At 37.1% G+C, this 21,154-nt stretch overlaps 1 protein-coding gene across 1 annotated transcript in view; it reads left to right on the forward strand.

The window, feature by feature from the left end:
* The window catches only part of PPFIBP2 (PTPRF interacting protein, binding protein 2 (liprin beta 2)), an 86,663-nt gene that overhangs the window by 48,498 nt on the left and 17,011 nt on the right, over window positions 1-21,154 (forward strand). The window contains exons 6-11 of the mRNA XM_010563912.1: window positions 3,431-3,564; window positions 9,264-9,446; window positions 12,026-12,118; window positions 14,579-14,687; window positions 17,935-17,996; window positions 20,549-20,624. Coding sequence (XP_010562214.1) covers window positions 3,431-3,564; window positions 9,264-9,446; window positions 12,026-12,118; window positions 14,579-14,687; window positions 17,935-17,996; window positions 20,549-20,624 — 657 coding nt within the window. The remainder of the gene's footprint in view (window positions 1-3,430; window positions 3,565-9,263; window positions 9,447-12,025; window positions 12,119-14,578; window positions 14,688-17,934; window positions 17,997-20,548; window positions 20,625-21,154) is intronic.

The raw sequence follows: 21,154 nt of genomic DNA on the forward strand, positions 1-21,154 counted from the left end.
GTGTGTGCCCCCCCCCCCCCCCCCACTTGACTAAAATCTTACTTAAGGTTTCTCAATCAGTGTATGGCATGATTGTTTCTTCTGTTTTGTGGAGTGCTAAATATCTTGGAATTTTCTGTGCTTGCAGCTGGCAGCCTATAAAAGTGTAGTGTCCTCTTTCTGAGCTATTTTCTGTCATGTTAAATTTTATAAGCTGCTTTATAAGAATTATGTATTTCCAAGACAACAAAATGTGCAAGTGAGATATACAGCATGTGCTTCAGTTTCTTTGGGAATATTGAAAAACATGATTAAATATTTAAAAAGTATATGGTGTGAATTTTAAAAATACAGTTGTGTTTGGAAATAGTTTGCTGTTCGTTGATCTGTCTGGTACATGCATATTGTAGCTTCTGCATGACTTGTCTTTGTAATTATTCTACTCTAAAATAGCTTTTTTCTTTAATTTTTAAAGTTAAAAGTTGAGTTTCAAAAAAGAACTGTAAGAAATTAAATTATAGTACATTTTAAAATTAAAAACAAGTATCTTGTTTATAAATAAGATTCCCTAGGATATATTCTATTTCTGGTTTATATTTCAGCTCTTTAAGATCCTCTTAAAGCTGATACAGCCCAAATCACCATTTTGCCTGTCTTATATTATCTTTTTTGCTTTAAAACCAATAACATAAATTTGTATTTTCTTTTCTTACAATTGCATATTTATTCTGGCTGAATTGAAGTTGCATCATACCACTGAAATACACTATAATTTCTCTGTAACAAAATGGGTCACATTGTTAATGAGTTGTTCACTGTGAGCATCTGCTTGAAGATGAAAATAATTGCTTCCAGATGTTACCATTTCAAGAGGGGACATTTACTTTAAAGGGCACTTTCTTTCAAAGCAAAAGTTAGGCTCTCTCAATGCAAGAGAGATTGTCAGCTGTTTTAAATCAGTGTAGCTCCATTGAAAATAAACTAGGGATAGTTAGCTATTTTGTCTATTTTAAGGCAAGAGTTTTATGCCAGTTTACACTAGCTGAGGATCTCATTCTCCAGCTTCAGAGCAAATGGTAGAATTTTGTTAGAGTTGATTAAAAAAAACCAATCAGCTGCCTTCATGCTCACTTATACCAGGTAGTGCCTTAGTGTTCGCATGGAGCTACTGAATTCAGAATGAAAAGAGTGAGGTATTACTCTCCATTGCATAACTAAGTGTAATTTGGGAGCCTATAGAAAAAAACAAGGAGTAATGCCAGATGGTGCACTCAAAGGATAGATCTTTTGTTGAAAATCCCTAGAGGGATGCCATGTCTCCTTGCCTTATTGAGAAATCTTCCTGTCGTATCATGGAATAGCATATCAGTGTCAAAAAAAAAAAAAAAAAAAAAAAAATTATAAACATTGTTTCAGTTCAACAGTGAATAGAGTCTGTCCATGGGGTTTAAGTCACCTCATCCTGCTAACCTTTTTAATGTTCAGTGGCCTTATTTCATATCAAAGTTCTCATTTATAGCTGTGTCTTAATCTGCAGATGTCTGCTATGTTAACACCCTGTACAGAGCCTGTTCCAGTCTGGACTGGAACGTCCCTCTGGAACTTCTGGAAATTAGTGTTTTTCTGGAAGATAGAGGAGATTTTTGTAATTATAGTTTGTAATAATCTATATATAATTTGTATAATTTGTAATCACCTTTGTAGAAAGCAGCCACTGCCTGGATTTCATTAGGTGACTGCCTCTTAGAGTGTCTCAATAAAAAAAGTCAGTGCACTATCTTTTCCAGATTAGTGCTTGATTTATTTCATTCAGAGAAAAAAAACAAACCATGAGGCTACATTTCTGTTTATTTTCCCATCCATACACAAATATCATTGTCAATGTCAGCAGGAATGGGCATGGCACTGGGAATAGTGGGTGGCTTAGATAATTGGTGTTGCAATGCAGATGCAAGTTCAGTACTATTTTTAATTTGGGCAGTATTCCCCACCAGACTAAAACAATTTACATGTAGAGCAGATTTGGGTTCCAAATAAACTTTAACTGTATAATTTTTAAAATAACCTTTGTGGCTTCCTTGGCTCCAAGCCGTGGTCTGCAACTTACTGTACAGTTTGTGGAAGAGGAAGAGATTGAGAAAAGGGTGATGGACAGGGCAGTTTCTGATCACTCGGTAACATCAGCGTAGATCCAGAATAACTATGGCAATTTCAGTTAAGGCACTTCCACATAATTCAAAGCAGAATCTGCTGTGATTCCTCGGTGTGTTTCATATGATCAAAACACTAATATGAGTTATGAATTACCATAAATTTTTTTAACCATTTAGAAACCGATGTTCTTTTTGCAAAAACTCATTAGGCACTTGGAAAGTTACACATTTATTTTTCAGCAAGGCTAAACTCCTGAATGGATTTTTTTTCTCTTTGAAAGTGGAAGCCAACAGAGGCATTTTATATATATAATACAGTCTGTTAAATTTTGGAAGATTTTTTGCTTTGGCTTTCTTGAAAACTGAAAAATGCAATGAAGGTGTGAATACTGAATGTTTTCTAAACACAGTGATATCACTCTGTCCAAAGTACACCTTTCTCTGCAATTTGAAAAACAAACTCAGGGCACACAAGCACTGCTACTCACTTTAGATACTGCCTTTTAGATTCCAGTTGGGGCATACCGCTTCTCATTCCCTGAGGTTCCCTCCACAGTGCGTAGCTGTCACAAGTTAACAAGCGCTACATAGTCTAGTAAACTTCCGAGTACTATTAGCATGACTGCAGAAATGTGGCTTGTCTTTGGTACTCTATTTTGGTTAGGGTGCCCATTCTGTAATACATCCTTTATTGAACAACACATGATAAGTTCTAAAATGTTTCATGGTAACGCTAAAACATAGCTTTGTCTGATAAGTATTTTAGGAAGTAGCCAACTGTTTTGTAATGTTTTTGTAATGGCATTATATAGGTTTGTGTTTATTCAGACTTAGTACTGTTTTCTGATTTTATGACTTGCCTGGGGATTAACTCTGCCACACATTTTCTTGAAATACAGAGGGGGACACAGTGGTTTAGTGATTAACACGGGAGAACATTTAGGTGAAAATAGCTGCAGAACTTGAGAAACACACAGAACAGTTCAAAGTTTACATGCCATAAAGAGAGGTAGAAAAATTTGCTTTCATATGAATTTGCCAATCATGCCATTTTCTTTTTTTTTTTTTTAGTTACTTTTTCTGCCTGAAGTAAATGTTTACATCAGATCTATCTTGCTGCATTTTTTGCATTGTAAAGCAGTAGCAAGTGTGACTTTTGAAGATGAGAATCATTTTGCTTTCATATTGAAAGTGTTAAACACCAGGGTAGAGACTTTAGTATGGGTCTGCCAATAAATCACGTAGCATTCTGTCAGTGTTCAAATAAATAACTGGAGAAAATGTTCTGCTTTGCTTTCAGGAGTTGCTGAGTCGAACATCACTAGAGACTCAGAAATTAGATCTAATGGCTGAAGTTTCAGATCTGAAGATTAAGCTGGTTGGTATGGAAAAGGAACAGAGTGAATATGAAGAGAAACAGAACAAAGCTGAGGTGAGTTTCTTTCATTAGCTGGTTTTCTTTTTTTAATATCACATGTCTGTGGTATGCTGCCATACACCTGAGCTTTTGCGCTGAAATCAGCAGGCAACAGGATTTTTCCATGCTTACAGCACAGTCCCTATCACTGATCCTGTGAATTCAGTGAGGAATATGATTATGCATTTTTGGGATGTGGTTTCTTTTCCCCTCTTTCATTATACTTCAGAGGTTGCTGTTTGGCTTTAATCAAGGCACAAAGTGCCTTCCAGAAGCATATATTACACTTGGTGTTCACTTAACCCTTTGCTTTCCACAGGAGCAGGACTGGCACGGCCATGCAAGGCCTACCAGAGTGCTTCTATTTCCCCCTCTATGAGTCACAGAAGACTGTCACCTCCATAGTATCAGGGGTGCTGCAAACACTTAGATGATCCCCATTGCTGATTTTAATGCATCCATGGCACTTGGGAGGGTAAGACGAGGGGCAGGACATTTTCCTCAAATGAGCCTTTCCCCTTGAGGTTACATAATAAATAGTGCAAAAAAAAAAAAATGGCATGCACTGGAGGCAATTCTAATCCTTACTCCCCTTCAGATGTGGAGAGTTCTGGACATCAAAAGCTTTGCTTTCTACCATATTGGTTAAGAAAAAGAGTATGAAACAGGGAATCGTATGAACAACATTCATTTCATGGTAGTGAGCAGCAGGTGGGGGCTGGGAAGGAAAGCGATTACAGAAGAAGGTGATTCATATGAATTGCCATGTGTTGCCCTACTCAGTGGTCCTGTAAGGGGACCAACTAGCAGGAGAGGATTTCCTAGCAAGGGAGGACTACTAGGTCCAAGATTTATACATTACTGACTGAAAAAAAGACTTTATGTTCCACATTGACTTAGGAGAATTTGAAATCCAGGCAGTGTTAGAAAACTGTTTGCTCTCCATAACATTGCTAGTGGAATATTTGATAACTATGCATAAGTAATTTACCTGCAGTGACATAATAGGTTTGGGATGTGTTTGGTTTTTGACTTATTTATCCTCTGAAGTTTTCTTTAGAGATTAAAAGATAGCTTAAAGAGAGCAATTTCTGGCAGAGGTTGCAAGCCAGAGAGGCACCAGCTGCTGTTTTTACCATCTGTGGCCTTCTCATGCTCTTTCACCCATAATAGTCAGTGTCTTGTGTACAGAAGGCCTAGGCAGTCTCATACTACCCAAAAATCTAAACAGGTCTGTGCAGCACCTAATTGCTTCAGACGGCAGCCTGCTCCCAGCAGCCGCCTTCCTGAGGGGCCTTCAGCGCTTCCCATTACGTGTCAAATACCAGGATGAGGCTGCCTAAATTACTGCAGGACGTGCACAGTCAGTCTGACTGCTGGAAAGCAGCAAAGCTTTCGAGTGCATTTGCATTGACGGGACTTTTAAGTACCCAGTAGGTCTGGGCCTGTGACCTGTGAAATTCTTCTGCCACTGCAACGAGGTGTGTGGCCCCCTTGGGTGGAAAAGTTGATCTTTATTGGCCTGGAAGCCTTTGTTGCATTGCAAAGTGATAGGAAACGTTCCTGCTGAGATGGAAAAGGATTCTAATCTGATGGAAAAGTTGAGAATCATTGTGTTAAGTGCGCTCTGAATTATTAACTACCCCAAGATGTGATTAGATTTCTGGCCAGTTGAAAGCCGCAAACCTGTGTATACAAAGCAAGGAAAATGGGTCTTGTAAGTAAAGCTGTGGGGAAGTAAACAGCATTTTTGGTTTGCTCATTGAGCCATTCTTTAAATTATTTCAGATTGTCCTGAATAAGCAATTTGTCAAGATAAACAGGGGTTGCTTTCAATCAAATTGGATGCTTACTTGAATTCTAATGCTTTAACCCTATTTCAGCTCCTTTTACTAATTTTTTAATACAAACACAATTTAAAACATCAGAATGAAATTTATTAATATATTTTCTTTATACTATTAGACTACAATTGCTGCTTAAATTTGGTAATAGTTTGGGTGTCTTCCTGAACTCCTTGCCTCCACTGCCCGACTACATCTTTCTAGTGAATAAACCGCTCTCACGTACGCAAACAGTCTACCTTTAGTTTGCTCTTGTTTATGCATACATAGCTGTGTTGTGGTAACCTAATTGCTTCAGAGTGAGGCAGTTCTTCAAACTGGCAGTGACTGAATGAAATTAATCTTGCTGTAATTGTATCTCTGAATGTCGTGGCTACTACACGTGCTCTTACAGTGTATAATGCCTCAAATGAAACTGCAATTAGTATTTTTACGTAAGTGGAACAAAGCTACAGGTTACAGAGCTAGGGTCTTTCTTAGAGACTGCAGCTGGCCAATTTCTGCTTTCAAGACTGAGTTTAGCATTGACAAAGATGAGCAGAACAGTGATTTGATAGATCTGCTACTATCAGAAGTAATAGTCCTCAGTTTTCACCCTAGTGCATGTGTTATATAGGCATCCAGTCGTTAAACAATTTTAAACAGCTTGTTAATTACACTTCGTGGCTGACCCTGCCATTTCTAAATATAATAATGGAGTTTTAAAAGTTTAAAATTAAATGTGACATTGCAGAATAATTCAGCTAAAACGTGTTTGCTCTGTACTCTAATTTTGTGTCGGCTTATTTCACAGCAGCTGTTTCCAGTCACATAGAATTTATCTATAAAATTATTTCTCTGGTTGGGTTGGGGGAAAACAAAGCAAATTAATATAACCTTCTAAATATGAGCAAATTTTAATGTGTCAGATTCATTTCACTTTATCTTGTGCAGCTGTGCCTTAGTTTTGGTTTTAGTTAGCAGCAAAGAGTTGTCAAGCATCTCTAACCTCCTCTCAAAGGTATTAATTTCACACTGAATGCCACTTGTCTCTGGCTCTTCAAAAGCACATGCTAAATTTAAAGTGCCATTTATTTATATATATAACACAGGGGACAGGAGAATAGCTGCTTGTAAATGAACTGTCTCACTCTTGGCTTTGTCATTTTAATTCATTTTTTGTGGAATAAGGTTCGACTTTTGCTGCAGTGATGCTGTGAAGGTTTCTGAAATCCCACACAAGGGAGTTCATGTAGCTTTTCTCTTACCTGAGAAGCCTTATAAATTTTGGAAATGTGTTTTCTTAATGTAGCAAGGTATGAGTGAGCAGCATTATTAAGTGATTAATGGCAGCCCTGATGCCTGTTGTACCTGAACATAGACAAAAGAGACCTTCTGTCACTATCACGAGACTGCAGAAGTAATTGTCCATTTCAACTTGCTTAGCAGCCCTACTTCTGTCCTATTTTTTTTCTTTTTTAGCATGGGATAATTTTGTGGGTTTTGCTTTTTCGTACTGAGGATCTGAAGTTTGCTATAAGCTGTTGGGAAGTGTTTTGTGGCTCTTGTGTGGATACTTCTGAATTAAATATCTAGTGCATAGTTACTTGCAATTTCAAAGAAAATTGACTCAGTGAGCCACTGACTCCCACTGGGGAATTTGTTGTGTTGTCTCACCTGAATCAAATTCAAGATATAGTATGTTAGTGTTAATAAATCTTCATGCTGTGAAAGAATCTCAAAAAATGAGAAGCCTTTTCTACCTTGAAACTAGAAGCAACTGTAAAGGCATATATTGCAGCTGGAGTTCATCTGTTTCTCTTCCATAGACTTCTTATCCTTCACTGGGATAAGGATTTCTGCCACTTCTGTACTGCCAAGTTTGCCCTGACAGAAGTCTGTGTGGATGCAGAGCGTTTCCCATTCCCATTTTTAATGTGAGCAAAAGAGAAAAGAATTACAAGGCGGCAGCAGAAGTGTTTCTGAACTCTCCCATGTTGCCACAACTGGAGCAGCTATGTTTGTGCTTAAAAGTCTGTGCATCTTGTTTGAGCAGTGGTTCTTCAGAACCTCATATGGGTTAACAGTGTTCTCCATCAAAGATGAGCACAGACTAAAGGCTTGGCGCTTAAAAGCAAGGGAGATGGATGTGTGTCCTGACAATTCCAGTCTCCAGTTGGTACTGCTCAGTGAAGTATCTGATGGTGGAGATGATGGTAAAAAAGAAACAAAATCAAAGCATGGAAGATGGAGGGATTGTGGATAGTATTGCACACACAGCTAGTACTACGGGTGTTCAGCTTTGCAGTGCTCTGATAAGAGGATGAGTAAGCTAGAGGGATGTTCTCCTCACCAGCGTCCTACCGTGTTGCTGCAAAGTGGCTAATGTGGCCACTGAACATAGGGAGGATATGGTTTCACCGAGGGGAGCTTTGCTGTAACCTGTGCAGCCCTGGCAAAACACGTCAGCCTATAAAAGATAGAGTTGGTATGCTAGGGCCCAATATTCTTTCTAAATTTTGTGATTGTTTATGGACCTAATCCTCATTTACATGCATTAAAGGTTTGTTGCATAAAAGAGGATGAGCATCAGACATTGTGATCCTGATTGAGAATAGTATGTATAAAGTGAACTATATCAACTGCTTTTCTGAATGTCATCTTAAGTACAGAGCCCTAGAAAAATCCTTAATTGATGTGAAACTCTTTTAAGTAACTGATACATACACTTTTGAAAGGAAATCATTGTGAATGTTTAAAGTTGACTGTGGGTGCTGATGCAGGTTGAGTTAAATACTTACCTGGGCATAAGTGTCCTGTCCTTGCAGTAGCTGTTCCCTAGCTTTGAGATTATTGGTTCATCAGAGAGTTGAGATTACAGGAGGACTGTTGTGCACTGTAATGAAGAAAATGAAAAAAATTATGCCATGTCATCTGTTGTTCTGTCCACTGAAATCTTTTTCAGTCATTTGGGAGATGGATTAATCTCATCAATTTTATTCTACTTGAGAAGATTGAGAAATCACAAAACTATATGTTGTTAATGTACATGAAAATTAAGGGAAAGTTACTCCAAACTGGTAATACCTGAGAAAATAGCCAGCGCTATTTACTACTAAGTTAGGGAATTTAAGTGAAGTGTTACATAGATTTTCATATTCGTCTTTGGGTTGCTTTCTGTAGCTGGATTTTTTTTGTCTGTATCACTGATACACACAAATCCAAGAAGCTGGCCAGCAAATTGGTGAACTTTAAAGTCATTGCTTTTTCTTCTGTGGTATCCTGTGATTTCTCCAACGTATGTTGCTTAACTCTTTCTCCATGTCAAGATACTGCCTAGCTAGCAAGCTGGGTAATGGAGTTATTTTTCTGACCCATGCTAGACCTAGAAACAGAATTACTTTACTAGTAAATTCTATGTATAAATTGTGAGAGTAGGTTATGGCCCCAACTGAGCACTTAGCAATTTCTTCCTAGTGGATGATTTGGCTGTGTAAATGAATGTAATCAAGTCCCATTTCAGCAAAAGTGTGCCTCTGAGCCAGCATATTAAAATATGTTCCAATTTTTCCTGATGTCTGACTTCATGTGACTGTATAAGTTTCCAAAAATGAGGGGCCAAATTCTGATCTTCACATTAGAACCAGAATCATGAATTAGCCTGGAATATAGATTCTGTTCTATTTAACTATAGCTTTGTGCAATATTCCAGATTTATACCCATTCACGTACACTTTATCAGAAAGAAAACACATCATCTGTCTTTTTTTAGTTTGCCTTTGATGTGCTTCATGCATTTCTTTGTGCTGCAACTGTAGAAATATCTTACTTGCATAATTTTCTTTCTCACCTGTCTTTTTTTTTTGTCTTCCTTTCTTCCCATGTTTTCAGTCAGTAGTGAACCTGATCAGTGAGCTACAGGAGCAGATGTGTAGACTGCAGCTGGAAATTAATAGTAGAATCCAAGAAAGAAAGTCTCAAGATAGGAAACCAGACTTGACACCTAACGGTCCTCAATCTAGTCCAAGATCAGTGGTAGAGACTCTCAGCCAGAAGAATTGTTCTCAGTGTGATGTACGAGAAGTACACCTTAGCAGATGCCTGTGTATTGCCTCTCCTCTTATCTTGCAGAAATTAAATTCCGCTAACCAGAGCTATGTTGTGCATTATTGGCGTTAATCTTTGTGGCTTTCATTAGTGAAGAGTGAGGTGGTCATAAAAACTACCAAAAAAACCCCCCACACAACTCCGATACCCCACCTCCGATTACTGGGACAAATTTGGTCACCATTGGTATCTGTCTACTAAAGCACAGATATCTGTAAGATCCAATCACCTCTTTCAGGTTTTTTATGATTTTCATTTTACTTGTAGGTCTGTAGTACTGGTGCGGTGTGGGGGGTTTTTTGATTTTTGGATTTGTTTGTTTTTTCTTAGTTGAGATTTGTCTGTTTGATATGCAGCATGCTAGCATGGTTTGGTAGTTTGATAATTTTCCTCATGATAATGTCACCCTAGCTGTGCATGATGGTGCACCCTCACCAGTCCTCTGAACACAGATTATTAATTCCTGAATATCTTAAAAGCTTAAAACAGGTATAAAATACAGTTTCAGGTAAGACTATCTGAAATGTATCCTTTCTTTTTCCAATGATGAAGTTAAAATGGATGGAAGGAGCCACAATAAAAATAATCTGCTTGTACCTTTAAAATAGCAAATCCAACACATTTTTGTTTATTCTGTGACATTAGCGGTTACCAGAAAAGCATTTTTGAATTTACATTACAGATCCTAGTTGTATTTGATCAAAACTATGTCACATGTCAAAACAAAAGCTACTTTGCATAAATGGCTGTTGTGGTTTAACCCCAGCTGGTAACTAAGCTCCATGCAGCCACTCACTCACTTCCCCCCCCCACTCAGTGGGATAGGGGAGAAAATTGGGGAAAAAAAAGTAAAACTCATGGGTTGAGATAAGAACAGTTTAATAGAACAGAAAAGAAGAAACTAATAATGATAGTAGTAACAGTACTAAAATGACAATAATAATAATAAAAGGATTGGAATATACAAAACACGTGATGCACAATGCAATTGCTCACCCTCCCTGCCCAACTCCCCCCAGTTTATATACTGGGCATGACATCACATGGTATGGAATATCCCTTTGGCCAGTTTGGGTCAGCTGCCCTGGCTGTGTCCCCTCCCAACTCCTTTCGCCCCTCCAGCCTTCTTGCTGGCTGGGCATGAGAAGCTGAAAAATCCTTGACTTAGTATAAACACTACTTGGCAACAACTGAAAGCATCAGTGTGTTATCAACATTCTTCTCATACTGAACCCAAAACATAGCACTATACCAGCTACTAGAAAGAAAATTAACTCTATTCCAGCCAAAACCAGGACAATGGCTTAAGTTTACTGAAGGTAGAATGATATGGTATGCCTGAAAAAGTCCATTTTAATATTTGCTTTTAAATCAATTTGCTTTAGTTGCCACATCTCTTTGGTTAAAATCTGGATCCCCAGAACTCATTTTATAAGTAATCTGCTTGTATTGTGAGGGATTTTTTCAGTAGTTTTTCTCTTAGGTTTATTTTACAAAAATAACTCATTTGGGTATGATGCCTATTTTGAAAATAGTGCTGTTGTTTCTGAGCTTGCCTCTGTCCAGAACTGATTAGTGAACTATTAGACTACAGTACAAGCTGCATATTGGAGAAACAATCCGAGAGTCAAATCTGGGAGTCATTCAAAATAAACGTTAATTTAATCCAAGATATTAGTGTGACTGTTTAATGTATATACTATACAGGATTCCAAAATTGGGTTATGCTTCCAAATTTTTCCCTTCCTCAGTTCATTTTAAGACATTTGGCCTCATCAGAGCTCCATCAAGGATTTAATAATACTGTCCTTCAGAATGAACAATAAGATATGGCTCTATCAAGGAAAGAGAGAAGGGACATTTAAGAGACAACTTTGTCCAAGGAACGGACAGAGAATGTTAGGAACCCTGGTTGGCTGCAGCTCTAGGCTGCATCAACTCAGTTTGCAAAGTGGCAAACGTCAGTGCTGAAAGTAGCATATTTGTAGTCATATTTGATCGTATGTGTATGGTATTAAATGGCTGTAACTTGCTAGATACTATTTAGTCTGAGTGTTATTTTTCATGGTAAGTAGTTTAAACACCTCTTTGGGGAGAGGATTGTCACTTTAATGAAAGTTAGTAATCTTTTAGCACTGCATGTTTCTGCTTACTTTCTGGGGTGGCTGAAAAACAAAACAAAAAACCCAAACCAAAACAACAACCCACCCCACCCCAGAAAAAACCCAATACTTAATGTTATATGAGACTGCAGTTGGGGATTTTTTTGGCTCATTTTCGCTGAGACACATGACTTCACCAGGCTCAGCTATCTTCCTCAATATGACTAAGAAATTTATTCATAATTTCAAGTGGAGAGTTTGAGAAAGTAGTCCTTATCTCTCAGTTCAGAATAGTTTTTGTCGTCTTAGACTAGGTCACAGTTTTTAATGTGATGGTTCAGTGTTCATGACTGTGTGGTTCATGCATGATCTTTAATTCAGGACTATGAAAAATTAATATCTACCAGGGAAATCTTACTTTTAGCTGCTGTTCTTCTTTTGCAGGGTTTGCTACAGGAACTTAGACACCTCAAAATTAAAGTAGAAGAACTGGAAAATGAAAGAAATCAATACGAGTGGAAATTAAAAGCAACTAAAGTAAGCAGAATACTTGGCATTTAGTAATGACAGACATTTCAGCTGGAAAGGCGTATGCTCCACTTCTCATCAATATTTACTTTTCTTATAATTGTCTTGTGTCAGGGCCTACTATAAAGTCAAGTTTTCTTCAACCATCTTTGGAATAAATATTTTGGCTTAAATTTTTTTTGCCTTCTTTTGTGCCTTTTGCTCCCTCTATCTTCTACCTTTTTGTAATTCCTGTTTAAAAAAACAAGCAAACAAAAAAGGCATTTTGATTTACAAAAGACCTGTTCTGAGGAAGGGCTTCTTTGAAGGTTTTCTGTCTTTAATTGTGTAACGGTGACAAGCCTCTGTGGAATATGCTTTCCAGACTGAAGAGACATGCAAAACTGGTTGGGTGTTCACTTGCTATGGAATTTATTTTAATAGATATTAAGCCCGAAATACACCATTAGATCATCTGCTTTGACTTCGTGTATATTAAAGTACATAGCTGCCTTACACTTCTGTTGACCTTAAATCCTGGAAAGCTGTTGGATCGTAATCTGGAGAAACTCGACATTTTAAACACTTAATAATTTTCCCCAGTAAATAATTTTTCTCGTTGAACATTTGCACTGTTAAACAGTTGCACTTTATCTCCACTTTTAATTTTTAGCACTTTTCCGCTAGATTAAAAAGCACGTTATTATTTTTCCCTGTTGACATACACTTTTGTGCTGTAATCACATCTCCTTTGATTTGTGTAGTACTATGATCCCTATTCGTATGAATTACTGGATCATTGAGTTGTAGTTGGATCTTGAAAAACATTTCACATTGTTAAACTGAGTTTTCTTTTTAATACTTGATAGTTTGATCCCAAAATGTCAGACATCTATTATTTGTATTAGCATTTCTTTTTTCAGAGAATTCTTGGATGAATATTGAAACATTGCTATCATGTCTTTTTTTCCTATGAAGATAATAGCTCTTGTATCCATGAAAATGTTTTCTCTGACATGGTGGATATGAACAGTCTTTGGGAAAATATTTTCTCAAGCAGTGTGTGGCCAGCTGCCAAGACAGATAAAGATTACAGAAAGTGTAGGAGTAGAATGAAAATAAGAAGAATTGTAAAACCCATTGAGTAAGAGAAGATGCAGGACTAGAAAGGATGAAGAGTACAGGGAAAGAGAGAGGAAGCAGAAGAAACTATAGAGATGACAGGAATGAGACATTAAAGGAAGAGGGCATTTAAAAGAGCTATGAGATCAAATAGACCAGGGGAGGCAAATCCAAATCTGGTATTAAGAGGCCTGCAGCTTTTGTCTTCCTGTTGCTCCAGCTTCTTAGATGAGAAATTGGAATATTTCCATGGCTGGATATAAAAAGCATATTAGTCACTGGGAAGTGTTAGAGCCCTTCAGAGATGCAACAAGACAGATTCTTCTATTCCGTATGGAATTGCAGGCAGAGTGGTGATCTTTTGCTGCCATCCAGCTGCTTGCTTCCTGATGAAAATAAGTTTGTGTATTAGAGTAAATTAGTCCATGTTTTTCCCTGTTTGGATAATATTGTTTGGTGTTTTGCATTTTGTCCTGCTTTATTTTAGTATTTTGAGAAACTGGTCACATTAGTGATTTTGTTTGTTTGTTTCCTTTTTTTTTTTTTTGGTAACTGCAAGGAGGTTTGGTATGGTTTTGCTGAGGGAAATGCAGAATGTTGATACATAGAGGCTTTAAGGCTGCTGAAGAAAATCTTAATGAAGCTACTGACTTAAAGTATGCTGTTGACAGTTTTTCTCATAAATAGGAAAAAGAGATGAGAGTCACTGTATTTCAAGCTGAACAATCACAGAATTCTTCTCCCTCTGTATTGTTGAGGTCTGTAATGTATGATATTCTATCCCAATCTAGTGGCAGCACAAGATTGCAGTAAGTGTAAATGAACCACTGGTATTTTGTTGCACATATGTCGTCGTTTTCCAAGCCATGCTTTGCTTCTAGCCTATTTGCTGTAGTATCCGATGTGAGGAAGGACAGGTTTGTTAACCTGCTGAGAAGAGGGCTCAGCATTAATAGATTCTCAGTTATATTAACAAATAGTAACTAGGATAAAAAATGCTTTGTTATCTTTTAGTGGTCTTCATGCAGAACTCAGGAGTTGCCCTGTAATAGTCATTATATGACCAGCATTGTAGCATTGAGAGCTTTCCAGAGTTTCTTTACCTACATGAATCCTTTGAAAATTTTACCTTTCTGTCTCTCTTCTCCAAGAGCTAATTGCATTGGAAAAAGTGAGCTTCTGTAAAAGGAATAGGATAGTAACACCATGAAATATGTACAGTTGTTATAGTGTTTATGAAATGTCCTGAACTGGGAACAGGACATCAATCATAGTCAGGTGTTATACTTAGAAGTCTTCTAGTTCATGGGAAAGAATCACAGAGAATCAGTGACAACGTTACTCTGAACTTGTTGTACTCTCTTTCAGGCTGAGATAGCCCAGCTTCAAGAGCAATTAGCTCTCAAGGATGCAGAAATAGAACGCTTACAATGTCAGCTATCTAGGACCTCATCACATAGTGAAGTGGCAGAAAGAGGTAAGAGGAGGGGAAATAAAATTAAAAATCCAAAACCCTACCTTAATTTCACTTTGGTAGCAGCTTGGCTCAGTATTTCAAAGAAATACAAGGACATACAAGAACGGACTTATAGAATTCATTTTGAGAGGAAAAATAGAGCAAATTTATTTTGTCTTCTGGTAGAGGCCCACAATCTAGAGGCAGCACAAATTGCAGTAAGTGTTCTAAAGGCACTGAAACTTTTTCTACTGGAATTTTATTTATAATTTGAAAGAGTCTTTGTAGTTCAGTAGGAATATATTTTTTGTGTATACCTTCAAAATTTCTTTGAAAAATCTTTACAGTTTCTATTTTTTAAGAAAAAAAAATTGTCACAGTAGTAGCTAAGCGCAATGTTTAAATGTCCAAACATTCTAAAACATAGTCATTGATTCACGTCTTTCCTTTCTTCAGGACTATATCTCATGTAGGCTCCCTCTCCCATGAAAGGTTGGGCCAGATGGTTTTTCAAGGTGCCTTCCAGTCTGGGCTGTTCTATGATTCTGTGATACCGCAGGTTTCTGTTTTAAATCTGCACCGTTGATACAGGTCAATGGCAAATAAACCAGTTTGTTTAGCCTTTGGTCTCAAGCAGTCATGTCACAGTTCTCTGAAATATTGACTCCCTGGAGCTTCTGTCAGTTGCTGGGCTGAGCAGTATGATATCAGTGACCTTTTTCTTCTATAATACTGACACTTAGCCATGCAGGAATATTGGTGTGTAGTTTACCACAGTGCATCAGCTTAGCTGCACTAACTTCTTTTGTGGGTGTTAACTAACGCTTCCAAAGAGTGCCCTTGTTGATATGTGACTCTTCAGGTGCTGTGCTACCTCTTTCTCAGGGCTTACCAAGAATCTCCTCACAGGGGTTAATGCAGATATGTCTGTTCTAGAAGACTCTGTATTTTGACTGTTGTTTATTCCAAAGAGGTGACTTAACATATACTTGGTGCTGATTTCACTCAGCTGCAGAGCTTGTGCATGTAGAGAACTGCATGTCTAACAGCAGTGTTTTGTAGAGGAACTCTTCTACTAATAGAATTTCATATTTTCTGTGAGATTCCCGAATGATTTATGATATTTCAAAGGAGAGATAGTGGTATGACAATAAACAAATAGCTCAGCAATTCTAGTAGCGTGTCTCTTCCTGTTCATGCCGAAGATGGGTGAAACTGTCCTTGATTCCAGTGGGAATAGAATCAAACCCTGTAGAGATTCTTTAGGCTACACTTAAGGAAACCACTTAAACTATATTTGAATGGAAACAGTATGCAGCAGTAATAATTCTTCTGCAAATAAATTGCTGATGTATCAGATTTTTAGGTTGTCTTCTCAAATAAAGTTGAAAAATAATGTCAATGTACTTGTAGTATGCTAGAATGCATATTCTAATTAAATTGCAAAATTTATCTAATATGTGCTTTTTCTACATAATTTATTTGACTCTCACCATTTACCATCGTAGAGGAAGTTTATAGGAGAAGGCTAAAAGAAAAACGTAAGCCTTGCAATTCACTTTTGGCTTTATCTCACTGTTTCTTTCACACAAATTATAACTCAGATGCATTCTGCAGCAATAATTCAATGTTTGTTTAGATTTGGCTGTCTAATTGTAATATACGAGAGATTGCTTTCATTGCTTGCAGCAAGCAGACAGCTACTTGCCCTGTTTAGTAAGATTTCACTTCAGAAAAAAAAAAATCACAGGTTCACAAATCAGATAGTTGGACTTCAAATGGACATTGTCAAGGTTAACAGAGCCAAAACTTAACCTTTACCTCTTTTTATTTGTACATATGTAAAATCCATTTAATATCTGGAAAGATGGCTTTAATTGGAAGCCTCCTTCTTTGGAGGGAAAGGATTTGGGCTTTTTTTTAATCAGTGCAGTAAATTAAAAAAAACCAAAACAGTCTGAATAAAAATGTTTCCAATGATGTTGTTATAAGTATTGTAAGTAAAGTTTGCTTTAATGTGCTTAAAAATACCTCGACACCAGTTCCTTTTGAAGTCTAATATTTGTAAAGAGAAATTAGTAGGACTGTGTTTTTTTTAATGGCTTTTTAAAAATCTTCCAATTGCTTGCCCACTGCCTGCTGGCTTCAGTTTTTGATTTGGCTGTGTCTGTGTATGTCTTGTTTTACTAAGTGTTCTCTTTTGCAAGAGAAATGTTTGCAAGGTTCATTTACATGTTTTAAAACTTAATCATTACAAGGTGTGTAATTTTCAGAATCACTACAAGAAAAACTAATTACAGTTTCTGTAAATAGTTTAGATATGACATTGTATGTTCAACATTTAGTTGTAAAACTTTTTTTTTTTTAAGATGCAGTATTGATTTTCTTTCTTCTCTCACTTCATGCCTGCCACATCTGTTTTTCATAGTCTTTTGTGAAACAAGTGGGTCTGTTTTAATGTCAAAGCATGAATTCCTTGAGTGGCAGTTACAACAGATAAACTGTTTCAGGTTCTGTCTCTATAGTCTACACTTCAGGTATACAGGTTAGTACTGGAGGACTTGCTAGGAATAGTGCGTAGAGAAGAAATGAATTGTTTGGTTCAGCAAAGTTAGGATGACACGATTAACAACCTCATAAATTTTCAGAGAGTGTGTTTTAATTCATTTGACTATAACATTCCTGAATAACCTCTATCTTGTGACACTAAATTGTGTGTGAGGCAATTCTGTATTAGCTCTTGATGTAGATTTTGACTTAGTTATTCATGCTGAAATGTTTTAAGAAAAAAAGAATTTTACAAATTTTCCTTGTATCAAACTAGTTTTTGTTATTTTTCATTTCCAAGTTTCATTAATGTCCTTGAACTACTTCTCATAAGCTGGTGAATATTTTTCTCAGTTTGAATATAATTAATTTTCAATCATACTTAAAATTATTTCTTTAAATATATAACAGCAAACACACTCTCATTTTTTGCAAAATAAAATTCAGTGTTTTTCTTTTTTTTATTACTTGACTTTTAGAGTATAAAACAGTATTATGTAGCCTCTTATAATCAAAACCAGCATGTTTGTCTTGTGCGTTGCTTTTAATAGTTCAGCTTTTGAAAAGCTCTAAGTTAAATGTAGTCTAAGAGTGCATTTGCCATGCCACTGACATGGTTTTGGTTACTCATAAGGACCTAAGGAGAGTATCACAAAACATATATTGTTTACACTAAACATAGCAAGTGTACTTTCCTTATAACATTTTGAAAACATTTTAGATCAAGAAGTTCAGCGGTTGAAGATAGGAATGGAATCATTATTGGCTGCAAATGAAGAAAAGGTGAGAAAATAATCCTCGTTCTACATAATAAGAATGAAATGATGGTTTTGAATGTCTGAAATGTTCTGAATAGGCTGCTTTGTATAAGCATGGTAGTGCCCTGTTTTTTGGATTATCCCATGAGATTGTGACAGAAGGTCGATTTTTAAATAGAAAGTGTGGCTGACCTTGCTAACCTGGCTGCAGAACTTGGGAGGCTCATTAGATTCCAGAGGGGAGTAGAAAGCCAAGGCTGTAATGAGCAGAATCTCCTGGCTTCTGCTATTAAAAAGGTCACTAAGATCTGGTCGTCTCTGGCAGCTCTTCATCTTCCAACCTAATCTGAAATGCATTGATATCCCCAGTTGAGACTGTGTTATTAAAAGAAAGTCAAAGTGGCCTTTGAATCAGACTCAAATTTTGGGAGAAAGGGACCAAATTTAGGGATTTTGGGGGGGGGGGGGTGTACTAAAGGAGAGGAGGAGTGAAATTAAACCCATTTAAATGGTAAGTATGTTTTTTGTCTCTTATCACCTGTATGCTGTTTGCCTGTCAAGTGGACAATTCAAGTGCGGGGTTTAGGGCTCAGTCTTGGAGGATGTTGAATCTCCACCTTCAGATGCCATTGACTTGCTACAGAAATTGTTCCTTATTTTGGGGTGTGGGGGATTAATTCTTGAGGAAATTGTAATTCTTGTTTTATGGTAATAAACCAGGCTGTAGGATTTTTCCCTTTATTGTGACACACTCATATATGATCAAATAGAAAATAATATACATCCCTAAAAACTTCCTTTAATAAGTGGGGAATCTGGACAGGGCAATGTTAATTCTGGAGAATATTAATGTGACTCATAACAACGTTTAGTTCTTCAAAAAACAAAAAGCCAAAATTTACATCTGGAAAATAAAAGACGTGGCACTCTCTCTTGCCAAAATTATTCCAAGTCTGTGTAAGATTTTTGTATTTGAAGGGAACACAAAGTATTGTTGCTTATGTCCTAATATCTAGATATACTCACAGGGAAAGGAGGGTTATTTCCCTGGAAACTGTAGTATTTAAACTAGTGGGCTGGTGGTTGACCCACAGCTTCTTAAATGTTTAATGTAAAACTCTTACCTTCAATAATATTGCAAAATAAAGTATTCTTACTGAGGGAAAATAGCTCTAAGTAGCTTTTGGGATAACTCTAAATATTCCTTGTGTCATTTAGGACAGAAAGTGTTCAACTAAGTTGCTAGTAAGTGGTATACATATTTCCTTTTTAAAAAAATGGTTATGTTAGTCTCAGTTCTTTGCTGTGAATAACCTATTGCTTCTATCCATAGTTGGGATAACTGGGTATCTGTTTTAGGCCTCTTTTGTATACTTGCAGAGGTGTGAAGGGACGATCAGCATCATCTACCATTCTGTAATGTGGTAAAGGTCTGGTTTCTGTGCAGTTACTCCTACAAATTGGTTGATATCTGCTGTGACTGTAACATAGCATACGTATACCGAAGCAGATTTTAACTGAAATATCTCTGACACTGACCTAGCCATGGCAGTGCAGCAGCTCAGTATCAGTTAATCACTTAAATACTTGTCAACTTCCCTGGAAGGTTTGGGGTATTTTCCGCAGTGCCCACTTCTCTGCTTCTGTGGCTTTCCTGACACCTGCTTGTGAAAACTAGTTCCTTGGGTTTGTATTCAGTGCTCTGTAGTCACAGCACTGGGCAAAATTATTGCACAGGAATGGTTTAGAACTGAGATCAAAGAAAAAGGACAAACTGCAAGAGTACAAATTGCAAGACTGCATACTTAGTGACCGATAGCAAGAATTTATTATCATCAGGGACACAATATCATACAGAGAAATGAGAGAAATGACAGATCCAATCAAATAACGATTACTACCCATCGCTATATTGCATCTGTGCAAAAGGCAAGTGCCCTCCCTGAATACGTGAATCAAGATGCTTTCCATATACGTTATAGGAAAGCATTGGGTATTGGACAAAAAGTGGAGTTGGGTAATGCATCAGACATTCATGAGACCTCACTTCTTTGGTTCTGTACAGGTTTCACTGGCCAAGTTCAAAAAGGTGGCTCAAAACCGGAGTAAGTGTAGATGTTGGAATGCAGAACATATCCTACAGGAGAGGATTAAAGAACATGACTAGATTGTTGAACTATACAAAACATAAACATGATTTACTTTATGATTACAGGTACAATGCTAGCAAAAAACCAAACACTGCCCACTTCAGGCAACTGAGGTTCAACTCCAGAATGTTCCCTTGACTCTTAGAAGTGAAAGCAGATTTCCAAGTTATGCTTCTGTAAATAACTCATGTACTAGTAATGTCAAATTCCTCTGGTTTCCTTATATCCATAGTTTCACACTGTCCAGCAAATATTTTGTACAATGGCAAATAAAAGCCAAGAAACATTCCTTACAAGGCATGTGAGAGACTTGATCCTGCTTTCTGGAAAAGTAGGCCAAAATCACAGAAACGAACATATAATACAGTGTTTCTGCAGGTTAAAAATGTAGGATTTAAAATATTATTTTATTTAATGCTTTTCACAGGACCGTCGAATAGAGGAGTTAACGCTATTGCTAAGCCAGTACAGGAGGGTGAAAGAGATAATGATTGCAGCTCACGGTAAAATGTCTTGTGAAAAATTTCCTGATAACAGGTCTCTTAAAAACTGCATGCATGACAACTGCTATTTGTTGTCCTTTTAAATATATGTGTACAGTAATATATATTTTATGATGCATGTATTTGTATAATGTTGGAGTGCTACGAGAGTAAGTATACATTCTTTCAGGTACAGAGGGAACCACAGTATGTCTTCACCAGGCTTGTGTGTTATGGCCTGCAGTTTGTGGAGATTTCCTTTTTGTTTCCTATGCTGTAGGCAGTACAAAAAAATAGGGTCAAATCTGTCTGGAGATTTAATTACAACATTACTATTCAGCAGGACTTCTGTAACTGAATCTTACGCTCTACTCCATAAGTCATAACCTAAAATTTGTTCTACATCAGTAAATAGTAAATCCCTCCTTGGAGCCTAATTTTGGTGCTGTATGGTTTTTTAGATGGTGTCATTAAGGATTCTGATTGATAAGGAAGGATGACTGATGAGATTACTGCTCTGGTTGTACATCCACGTGAACTGCTGCTCATCA

The sequence above is a fragment of the Haliaeetus leucocephalus genome, unplaced genomic scaffold, assembly GCF_000737465.1.
Source record: "Haliaeetus leucocephalus isolate CR32 unplaced genomic scaffold, Haliaeetus_leucocephalus-4.0 Scaffold173, whole genome shotgun sequence".
In the NCBI taxonomy this organism is placed as follows: Eukaryota; Metazoa; Chordata; class Aves; order Accipitriformes; family Accipitridae; genus Haliaeetus; species Haliaeetus leucocephalus.